This window comes from Pelophylax lessonae, assembly GCF_965119305.1.
Source record: "Pelophylax lessonae genome assembly, chromosome: 4".
NCBI lineage: Eukaryota > Metazoa > Chordata > Amphibia > Anura > Ranidae > Pelophylax > Pelophylax lessonae.
Window position 1 is genome coordinate 213875876 of NC_138771.1, and position 12067 is coordinate 213887942.

At 45.5% G+C, this 12067-nt stretch overlaps 1 protein-coding gene across 1 annotated transcript in view; it reads right to left on the minus strand.

The window, feature by feature from the left end:
- TUBGCP6 (tubulin gamma complex component 6) overlaps positions 1–11790 on the minus strand; it is a 69997-nt gene extending 58207 nt beyond the window's left edge. The window contains exons 1-2 of the mRNA XM_082254400.1: positions 11001–11790; positions 138–301 (exon numbers count right to left, since the gene is read on the minus strand). Coding sequence (XP_082110526.1) covers positions 138–301; positions 11001–11747 — 911 coding nt within the window. The 5' untranslated portion in view covers positions 11748–11790. The remainder of the gene's footprint in view (positions 1–137; positions 302–11000) is intronic.
- Between the last annotated feature and the right edge of the window lie 277 nt (positions 11791–12067).

Genomic DNA, 12067 nt, shown 5'->3' on the forward strand with positions numbered 1-12067 from the left:
TTTGGGAAGTTATTACACAAAACTATACCCTTCAGTCTGTTTTATACTTTCAGAATCTAGAAGCAAATTTTAATTTTCATAAGCAGACACAAAGGTCATGTTTAATACAATACAAATGTTGCTCTGGATTCACTTACAAGCCAATTCTTTCCCAACAACGACGTTTACTTGGATTATATGTGAGGACGGCCTCCCACAAATCAATGTCAGGAGTTACACTGGGCTCTGACTGAGAATCAGGAGTCATGTTTGATGCAGACTGGAAACCCTCATCTTCTGACTGATCAATGCTTTGTGGAACCTGAAAAGCAGAAAAAAAAAAAAAATGGGATTTTTGACTAACCGTAAAATCCATTTCTCTGATGTTTATTGACGGACACAGCTCCTGATCTTCATAACCATTGGTTATACTGCCCCCTAAAGGGGTAGGACAGTAGGCAAAAAAAGAATCTGGCTACACCTATGGGTAGTCCCAGGGGGTATAATCCCTCTCTCTCCTATAGGTGCTCAGTTTTGTTACAAGCAGTGTCAGAAGAATTACAACTCCACAGAGGGGTGGGTGCTGTGTCCGTCAATGATCAGAGAAATGGATTTTACGGTAAGTCAAAAATCCCATTTTCTCTTTCGTCCATTGACGCACATAGCTCCTGATCTTCATAACCATTGGGACGTCCCAAAGCAGTGTTACACATGAGGGGTTCCTTCCTTCGGATGTTTTAGCCTCGGACACAGGGAAGGCAACACAATGTCAAAAATTAAATTTAAAATCAGAGGCAAACTTTGGGAGGAACGGACAGGGGCGAAGAACCACCTTATCTCTGTGAATCACCAAGTAAGGTGAATGACAGGATAACACCGCTGGTTCCAACACCCTGCGCGCAGAGGTGATAGCCACCAAAAAGCCACCTTCTAAAAAAGCATGAGCAAGGGAATCTCCCAAAGGTTCTCAAAGGTAGGCTTCTGGAGGACCGAAAGCACCAAACTGAGGTCCCAAGGTGACAACGGAGACCACACTGGAGGAACCAAAATGTCGGACACCCTGAAGAAAGGTACGCACAAGAGAGTGTGTGGCCAAGGGTCGTTGAAAGAAGACCGCCAAATCTGACACATGGCCCTTGTTGGTACTCAAGACCAATTTTTATTCAACCCGCCCTCCCCTATCCCCCTACAAGAGCTAGGATGAACCTCAAGAGACTCACACAACGCGATGTACATCTTCCACGTACGATGATAGATCTTCCTAGAAGTCGATTTCCTAGCTTTTAACAGCATTGGTCCACCTCAGGGATTCCCCACAAGAGAACGGATGAAACACCTCCGGATTAAGGGACCACTTCCCTTGGTGCAACGCCTGCTGACTGAGGTAGTCCACCTGCCAATTTTCCACCCTGGGAATGTGTATGGTGGAGAAGGCTGTAACGAACAGTTCTGCCCACCTTAGAATGCCAGCTACCTCCAGAGCCGCCAAGCAGTGGCATTGTCCAATTGAATGCGCACTGGACATCCCTGAAGATGATCCACCCAATGGTCTGATCGCTCAGAGTTCCAAGACATTGATCGGTAGTCTGGACTCTTCCAGTGTCCAGGTCCCCTGAGCAAAGAGACTGCGGAGTCTTGTCCAATTTGACCAAAATCTCCCTTTGCAGGGACCTCGAATGAAACTGTGCAAATGGAACCGCCTCAAACGTAGACACCATCAGCCCCAGCACCTGCATGCAAGTCCGGAGAGATGACCATCTACTGGACAGCAGGAGATGATTTGCAGCCTGAAATTTCTGGAACTTGTCCAGAGGAAGGAGCACTCCGTCTAAGGCCGAGTCCAGAGTCAGTCCCAGATAGCCCAGCTTTGTGGATGAAACCAGAGCAGACTTCTGAAAATTCAGAATCCAGCCAAACTTCCTCAGAGTTCGTTTGGTGATTTCCAAGTTTTCCACCAGAGCAGTAGGAGACTCCGCTCATCCAAGTAGCCCAGTACCGCAATCCCTCATTGGCGTAAAATTGCTAGCACCGGGTTTAAGACTTTTGTGAAGACCCAAGGAGCAGAGGCAAGACCAAAGGGTAATGCCACAAACTGATAATGCTCCTCTCCCATAGCAAAGCGGAGGAAGCGCTGGTGACCGGCACATATTGGAATGTGAAGGTAAGCATCCTTGATGTCGATAGAGGCAAAAAAATCCCCCTGATGCAGGGATGCCACCACCGTGTGGCTCAGCGCCTTGAGGTCCAGGATTGGACACACCTTGCCTTCCTTCCTGGGAACTGTAAACAGGTTTGAGTAAAACCCTGAAAACGTTTTGAAGTCGGAACAAGGACAATCACCCCTTGAAGCAAAAAGTCTTGTACTCCCCCAAACAGACCGTGTAAACAGTCTGGGGTCAGGCGCAAGTTGGAAGGAAAGAACCTTGCCGGGGGATAGGAGTGAAACTTGATCTTGTAGCCGTCCGAATGATTTTGTGGACCCACTTGTCTTGTACCAGGGAAGTTCACGGGTCCAGACACCAATGAACACTTCCCTCCACCTCCTATACGGGTGGTGGGGCCTTGTGTCCGCGGGTCAGGAGAGGCCCGCTCCCGGCTTGCCAGACCAGGTAAGTTTGGATCCTCCAGAGGAGGCCCTGAAAGGCTCCAAGCCCTTGTCAGTCGACTGCGAGGGACGAAAAAACTTCTAATGAAGGAGGGCCCACGTCTACGACAAGGTCTCATGCCCTTAGTAACCTGCAGAAGAAAAGTACTCTTTCCCCCTGTGAAACCTTTAAAGAGGTCATCCAAAACAGAGAGCCAAGCCACTAGGGGAGCCGCACGCAAAGAGGCATCACAGATAAACTGCAGCCCCTGGACCAGCTGATCCACCAACTCAGCAAAGGCAGGGGGGAGCTGTTCTCCCTCCAGGTCATGGCATAAAAGCTTAACCCACTCGGTCAGAGTTTGTGACACCAGGGCAATGGTGAAAACCGGCCTCAGTGCCGAAACAGCCAGAGAGTACATATAACGGGCCACAGCCATCGCCTTCCGGTTAGCCGGATCCTTAAAAGCCGGGGACTCTTCAACCAGAATTATGGTTGCCTTGTTTAATCTGGAAACTGGATGGTCCACCACCGATGGAACAGTCCACTTCTTAATAAGGGACTCCTCATAGGGGTAATGCCTAGTAATCTGCTTAGAAACCAAAAGGGGACACTTTGGTTGCCCCCACTCTTTAGTGACAATTTTGTCAAAACAGGTCAGGAAAGGTAACACCTTTGTCGCTTTGGATGGCTTGCGAGTGCCAAAGGGAACCTGCACTTCCGTCGTAGCTGCAGCTGCATCCTCCATCTTCAAGGTCTCATGCACAGATACAATCAGTGTCACCAGTGTCTTTTCATGCGCACTTGCAGGTGTGGAGGAAACATCCTCACTATCAGGAGCATTCTGGGTGCGTGGTCGCAGACCCAGAAGGGTGACCCACGTCCACGGCAGCCAAATCGGATTCAGGATCTGATGAGGCAGGGGAAGGTGGGGGGTGCTTTTTGCTAGCCCGTTGCCCGAAAGCCACCTCCACCCTGGTCACAAAAGACTCCAGGACTGCCATCAGTGCATCGTTTGATGGTTGGGACCCGGAGGGCTCCGCAGCTTCAGAGAGAGGATCAGTTCAGGAGATGTGCTCCAAAGATTCCAGGGGGCCCCACAAAAAGTGTAAAACACTGCAAAGGGACAACCCCCACTGCGCTGGCAGCACCACCTGGTCGCCAGGCACATAGCACCAAGCGATTCTCAGCAGAGAGGGAGAGAACCCGACCAGACTCATCACCCTGCAGAAACAGGCACCTGCAGTCACCAGGGTAATCTGCACTCCACGAGCGGCGATCGGGAAGTGAAAAGATCCAGAAGTCAGCACCAGGGGATGAGGAGGGGCTCCCACTGCCCAAATCGCCGCCCACAGGGCTCCACTGCCATGGCCACCTCTTTTTTCAAAGGCAAAATGGCTTCCGGCCTCCGTGCAAAGAAACACACAGACTACAGCAAAGTGGCGGCCCTGCGTGGCATCACGAGGCTCTCAAAGCCCCAGGAGGGATCCCTAGACCTCAAGGACAGGCCCAGGCAGGACGGGGGGCCCCCCATCGCCAGCATAGCACCCTGCCCCCACGCCAGGAGGTGTACCAGACCATCCACACAGCCCCAGTGTAAGACGAGGGAGGGGGTAGGATGAGGGACAGATGAAAAGGAGGGTGCCTGAGGGGAAGGAGGGGAACCCGGGGTCTGACCGTCCCACAGAGGGGCCCACATCCACCTCAAAACCCTCCAGGGGGAGAGGGGGGGACAGCTACTCACCATACCAGGAACCAGACGGGCACCGCTCCAGACAGAACCCCTCGCCATTGAAATGGGGGGCTGTTGGCCAGGAGGAGTGCTGCAACTCGGGTTGAGACCCGGTCGTATGCGACCTCATGAGGCGTTTAACTCGCAGGCCAGCACCCGTCCAGTGGGGCTTTGTCGTGGCCGTCCTAGCGTGGAGCTAAGGTCTGCACATGCTCGCTGGCCAGAGTGGGGTGACCACTGGATCTAGATTATTCTGCCCATCGCCCAGTCCGACAGTTGATTGTAGATCTCACAGGAAAAAAAAAAACAGGAGAAATTATTTCTATCTAAAAAGAAAAAATTTGCCAGAACCAGAGATCCCATTAAGGAACTAGAACCTTACTCCTGACTAGGCAGAAAAAAAACTGAGTACCTACAGTGCCTTGAACTTTGCGAACTTTTGCCACATTTCAGGCTTCAAACAAAGATATAAAACTGTAATTTTAAAGATATAAAAAAATTCATAAAGATATAAAACTTTAATTTTTTGTGAAGAATTATCAAGTGGGACACAATCATGAAGTGGAACAAAATTTATTGGATATTTCAAACTTTTTTAACAAATAAAAAACTGAAAAATTGGGCGTGCAAAATTATTTAGCCCCCTTAAATTAATACTTTGTAGCGCCACCTTTTGCTGTGATTACAGCTGTAAGTCGCTTGGGGTATGTCTCTAACAGTTTTGCACATTGAGAGACTGAAATTTTTGCCAATTCCTCCTTGCAAAACAGCTCGAGCTCAGTGAGGTTGGATGGAGTGCGTTTGTGAACAGCAGTTTTCAATTCTTTCCACAGATTCTCGATTGGATTCCAGTCTGAACTTTGACTTGGCCATTCTAACAACTGGATAGGTTTATTTGTGAACCATTCCATTGCAGATTTTGCTTTATGTTTTGGATCATTGTCTTGTTGGAAGACAAATCTCCATCCCAGTCTCAGGTCTTTTGCAGACTCCATCAGGTTTTCTTCCAGAATGGTCCTGTATTTGGCTCCATCCATCTTCCCATCAATTTTAACTATCTTCCCTGTCCCTGCTGAAGAAAAGCAGGCCCAAACAATGATGCTGACACCACCATGTTTGACAGTGTGGATGATGTGTTCAGGGTGATGAGCTGTGTTTCTTTTACGCCAAACATAACGTTTTGCATTGTTGCCAAAAAGTTTGATTTTGGTTTCATCTGACCAGAGCACCTTCTTCCACATGTTTGGTGTGTCTCCCAGGTGGCTTGTGGCAAACTTTAAACAACACTTTTTATGGATATCTTTAAGAAATGGCTTTCTTCTTGCCACTCTTCCATAAAGGCCAGATTTGTGCAGTATACGACTGATTGTTGTCCTAAGGACAGAGTCTCCCACCTCAGCTGTAGATCTCTGCAGTTCATCCAGAGTGATCATGGGCCTCTTGGCTGCATCTCTGATCAGTCTTCTCCTTGTAGGAGCTGAAAGTTTAGAGGGACGGCCAGGTCTTCATAGATTTGCGGTGGTCTGATACTCCTTCCATTTCAATATTATCGCTTGCGCAGTGCTCCTTGGGATGTTTAAAGCTTGGGAAATCTTTTTTATCCAAATCCAGCTTTAAACTTCTTCACAACAATATCTCGGACCTGCCTGGTGTGTTCCTTGTTCTTCATGATGCTCTCTGCGCTTTAAACGGACCTCTGAGACCATCACAGTGCAGGTGCATTTATACAGAGACTTGATTACACACATGTGGATTCTATTTATCGTCATTAGTCATTTAGGTCAACATTGAATCATTCAGAGATCCTCACTGAACTTCTGGAGAGAGTTTGCTGCACTGAAAGTAAAGGGGCTGAATAATTTTGCACGCCCAATTTTTTCAGTTTTTTATTTGTTAACAAAGTTTGAAATATCCAATAAATTTAATTCCACTTCATGTTTGTGTCCCACTTGTTTATTCTTCACAAAAAATTACTTTTTTATATCTTTATGTTTGAAGCCTGAAATGTGGCAAAAGGTCGCAAAGTTCAAGGGGGCCGAATACTTTCGCAAGGCACTGTACAGCAGAGAGGGGGAGTATACCCCCTTGGACTGCCCATAGGCGAAACCAGATTCTTTTTCTGCCTAGTGTCCTACTCCTGTAGGCGGCAGTATAACCAATGGTTAGGAAGATCAGAAGCTGTGTCCGTCAATAAACGAAAGAGAAAAGTAAACATTTTTAAAACGACTGAAGGAAGTTTATAGGACACTCAAGAGACTAAATGTAATTATTGTTAATTTTTGAGAAATTAGAGAAACATGCTACAGTCCATTTGGTTAAAATGCTTATAAATCAGCATAAAGTGTCACTAAACCTACATCATAAAAATCTATCAATAAATGCTGTATTACATGCTGCTCACACTCACTCAGTCACTATAAGATTCGTTTTCTGTATTCTGCAAAAAAAAAAACTGGTTGATCCTGCTTGTTCTCTATCTCCACCTTCTCTCCATGTCCCCAACTCAGCTAGGGATTTCGGAGCTGTGGTGGCAACTCTGCACATGCTCAGTTTTCAGTGTATTTTCTACCCTGAGCAATTCCTCCCCATCACATTTGAGCAGCCCGTTTGATTAGAGAGTCACACTTGTGGGCTATACACAGTGGTAAATTACAGCCCACTCCCTCCCTCCTCCTTAATGTCCACGAACTGGCTAAACACAATGGGGTGGGATATTAAGTATAGACTAGTGGTGGCTTCACCTCCCTCTTACTCTAAGTCACAGGCTGGAAGTGCATGACACAGCCTGTGACTGGCAAAAATCCACCAACACCATGTAATTTCTACAAAATAATAAATATTATTTGTATGCCAATTTAAAATAGTTTATTGACATTATTTATTTATTTTTACTTTGTATTCCAAAAATGTTTTTTTTTTTTTTGAACATGTAACCAGCAGCAGAGGACAAGAAGCTCCTCCTGCTTATGTTTACCTGCAGACAGGCTGGGAGAGAGCTGTAAATCGATTAGGAAAAAGGTACTTTGATGTTTTTTTTAATTAAAATTACAGTGCCGTCATCTGTATACAGAAATAGAAGGCACAGTGTAAATTAAACAGTGTGTGTTTAGTATCACTTTAACTAAATAACTTAAAAGAAAGCTATGCCCTGAAAGAAAAAATGCAGCTGCTACCGTTGACCTCTGCTTCTTAAAGTGCTAGTTGCCTGGTTGTTAGGTTGACCTTCTTACTTCCATATGGTAGTCACTCATCCAGAGAAAGTATGAAGATAAGGACATGTTCCAGATCTAGCTTCACTGACGCTAGAGAACCAGCACGGCAGCCAGGCATCTAGCATTTTCAGTTGAACAACAGCAGCAGCTCTACATTTCTGCTATGACATTGAAACTACATCCTGATAGCAGGGACAGCCCTACATAATCATACCCTATGTCAGCTAATACATTAAAACTATTAATCTTATGAAGTAACTTGAAGCAATTGCTACAAAAATGACTGGCTAAAATCAAACAGTCCTGAGTGAGGTATTTGCTGATAATTTGTTGTTTGGGATCATTTCTTCTCCACAGACATCAATGCACAGTATATGAGCACATACAGTACAAGGGCCAATGTCAAATAATACAGTTCAGCCTGAGTTCAAAACCTCCTTAAAGCGGTAGTATCATGTTTTTTTTACTTTTACCTACAGGTAAGCCTATAATAAGGCTTACCTGTAGGTACAATTAATATCTCCTAAATCGGCACGGTTTAGGAGATATTTGCAGTGCATGCAGCCGCTGACGAGAGCGGCGCATGCGCTCTGAAGGTCCGGCGGGACCTTCAGTTTTGCTTGCCGGGAGATCACTCCCGCACGCATGCACGGGAGTGACGTCATTGCGGCTCCAGCCAATCACAGCGCCGGAGCCGCCGAACCCGGAAGAGACGCAGAGGGATCATGGCAGCGCCCGCAGCGATGTCCGGGGGTCCGTGTCGGGGCTTCGTTCTAAGGTAAGTAATACATAATGAGCTAGTATGCGATGCATACTAGCTCATTATGCCTTTGTCTTGTAGGTTTTTTGTTAGCGTTTTTGGGTTTACAACCGCTTTAAGGAATGTGATGAGTTATAATGTGGCACACCAGTTATAAATGGAGCTATTAACTCTCTGAGCCCCATGTTTAGCAAATGACGGATTCTACAGCCTTTCCCTCTTAAGAATTTCAGATATTCAAGAACCAATGTTCCATGTGAATCCAAAGACATGAAATGAAAGTCTCATTCAGCCAGATCAGGTGAATATCTCATTTTTTCGGGATGTCTTTGATACCTTTGGCCAGATTATTCCCTCAGAGGCCGATCAAGTAATCTAACAAGTTAGAATATCTATCCTAATCACTACTGTGCTCTATAAAAACAAGTAGCCTTTACCTGCAGTGCTCATTTTCTTACCCGTCTCGCTCTATTCATATAAGCTTGCCAGATCAGCAGACAATACGGGTCTGAAAGGTGTTGACGGGACAGTAGGTGGGGACAGAAGCCAGCAGAAGAAACTGGAACTAGACCAGTATGGATCTACTATAAATGCTGACAAGCTTTAAGATTACAGGTGAAGTATCATTCTATTCTTGTTGGCCGCGCGTCCAGTAAAATAGTTTGCAAAGTGACTTTGCGCTATTTGATAGACTGTATTGGAGGCACTGCACTTAATGCATTTTCCTATAACTAACTATTAGGGCTCCTTTACACTTGTGGTTGGGGGAGTGGGGAAAACCTGCAGCCGAGAAGAGTTTTATACATCCCCTCCAAACAGCTCCCCCTTCGGGCACAGTGTTTCGCCAGGATGCAAATGGCAGCAGCAGGAATCAGCTAGCTAACTGCGGCTGCCAAGCCTGCACACTTCAATGACAGGTTGTCGGTGGCCACAGCTATTTGTGGCTGTTCGCACAGCCAGTGATTACCTGCGGCGATTGCTGTCAGACACATTTTACAAAGTGTAAAGGCTCAGCAGCAGTTAGCTGCTCACATCTGTCAAAAACAACAGCAGGAATCAATAGATTGCTGCTCCTCCTCCCATTTGCACCCTGGCAAAATACCCCTGTAAATGTGGGTTTACACATGCCATGATGCTTTGCAGCAGTTACAGAAATTGCACACCCTGTTGCATTCAGCAGGCAGTAGTGTCTACCGAATGCAAACCATTTAAGTGCAACTGTGTGCAATGCATGTGGTTGCAGTGCAGTAGTGTGGCATTCAGGGGGTAAAAACAGGTGATGAGGAGGCAACATATTGCCTCCTTGCTGCCTCTGCCAAATGCCTCTAAAAAGTGATCCAAACATGAATTGCTTATCAGAGTGACACACGCAGGTGTGTTTGAACATTGGGGTGCACACCCTAATGCAATTGACTGCACACACCTATGCTCTAATTTTTAGGGGCATCCTAAAAGTGTGTAGTATGGAGGACCGAAGACAAAATTCCCAGAAGATATATATCAATGTAGAAAACCCTGAGGGATACCTGTGCGTAAAGCCATCTATAACCTAAATATCAGGTTTACTTAACCACTTAAGCCCCGAAAGATTTTACCCCCTTCCTGACCAGGGCCTATTTTGCGATTCGGCACTGCGTGAATTTAACGGACAATTGCGCGGTCGAGCAACGCTGTACCTAAACGAATTTGGCGTCCTTTTTTTCCCACAAACAGAGCTTTCTTTTGGTGGTATTTGATCACCTGTGCGATTTTTTGATCATGCGCTATAAACAAAAAAAGAGCGTAAATTTTGCAAAAATAACAATATTTTTCACATTTTTTTATATGAAATTCCCCCAAAAAAAATGTAGAAATCAAAATTTTTTAACATTTTAGGCCAATTATTTTTTTTTACCATATGTTTGGTAAAAAAAAAAAAATCGCAAAAAGCGTATTTTGATTGGTTTGCGCAAAAGTTATTGAGTTTAGGGAAAGATTGTCATTTTTGTTGTTTTTTGTTTTTTTTAATGCGTAATGGCGGCGATCTGCAATTTTTTTTGCTGGACTGCGACATTGGGGCGGACAGATCGGACCCGTGACTGATATTTTTGGGGTTACCAGTGACATTACTACAGTAATCAGTGCTATACATATGCCCTGTTACTGTAAAAATGACACTGGCAGTGAAGGGGTTAACTTTTTTTTTTTAGAGGGAGGGGTTAAGTGTGTCTTAGGGGCGTGTTTCTAACTGTGATTGGCTGTGGCTTGATGTGTAAGAACAGTGATCAACGGTCCTACATAGTAGAACCGTTTGATCACCATTCTTACAAAGGGGAGACTGACAGGCAGCTTTGTTTGCACTAGCCTGCCTTTCTCCCGCTGTCACGGACGATCAGGTCCGCCGGGCACACGCACGGGGGGGGGTCCGTGACCGAGTGGGAGCGCGCATCCGGCGGCGCTCGCTCGCTCCCAAAACCCTTACAGGCTAACGACATAGCCCTACGTCGCTTTGCCTGGGAGGGGCTCACTGCCGACGTAAATAGTCGTGCAGCAGTTGGCAAGTGGTTAAAACCAAAAAAAAAATAGCTACATCCAATCTACATCTGTACTGCACACTACAGGTCACCGTGAAGTAAAGTTCTCTTTAGATATAGAATTTCCTCCACCCTTACTTTGTAGGGGTTCATACATTTTTAAGACGACAGTATGAATAATTCAAGAGAACATTGGTACAGCGCAAAATGCATACTTACCTTTATGGCAAGCCCTGACAGATCAGCACTATCTGGCACAGGTGGCAGATCTAGTTTAATATCCATATCATTGGTGCGGGTATGGACAAGGGCACCAAAGAGTGACACACGAGTCTCTTTCTCAAATTTATCACTTGAGGAGGAATTCTGAGAGAAAAGGCCTGCGGCTGGAAGACCGGTGCCTGGAGCTGCTTCCATGAGCTGAAGTGTATTGTGAACAGTGCTGCTTAGATCAAATTCTTGGTATGCCAGAAAGGTTCCAATGTCCTCTTCAAATACACTAACATCATAATAGTCATATCCATGGTATTGTGGCTTCCTGCCAACATATTTGTTATTTCTAAACAGGTCTCTTTTTGGTCGAAGGATTTGTGGTGGCCCAGTGCCTGAAAGATCTACCAAGAGCTCAAGAACAGAACACAAATTTGTGAACTGTTCCCCACTAAACCTTTCTACTGTTTCCAGGAGCTCCTCTAACCGCTCTGCTTCAGAGCTCATGTCACTAACACGCAAATTAAAGGACAACATCAGCATTTTATTTTTCACTGGAAGCTTTCTGGAACACTGCTGCAACTTCCGAGCTTCTTCTTGGAACAAGTGGATGAACAGGGTGTCATATGCAAGCCTCTTGAGATATTGTTTAGTCTTTTCCTTGCTTCTCTTTTTGCCACCTAGTCCAATATTCCATGGGAATCCAGCCATGTGGACTTCACACAAATCACAAAAGAGCTGAGTGATGCTGCTCATCCTGACGTGTCTCTGTGGGAGTGGATTCTCAGATGGTGTTTGAGGTTATCTAAAATACAGAAGAAAACAGTTTATGTAACATTAGTATCAATCTCAATATCACAGGTTTTGTATTATAACCTTTCTTAAAGTGGAACTTTAGTCAGAAGATTAAGTCCTGCTATATCACTTCAGGCTGATCATCTTTGCAGGAATGTGATCAGTTATGACACCAGCCATTTGATAGTTTGACAGTTTGGTTCAGGACACAAGCAAATGAGACAGTTACATTACCAGCATTCCAGGAATGTAACTGTATTTTGAAATCATTAAATCAATGG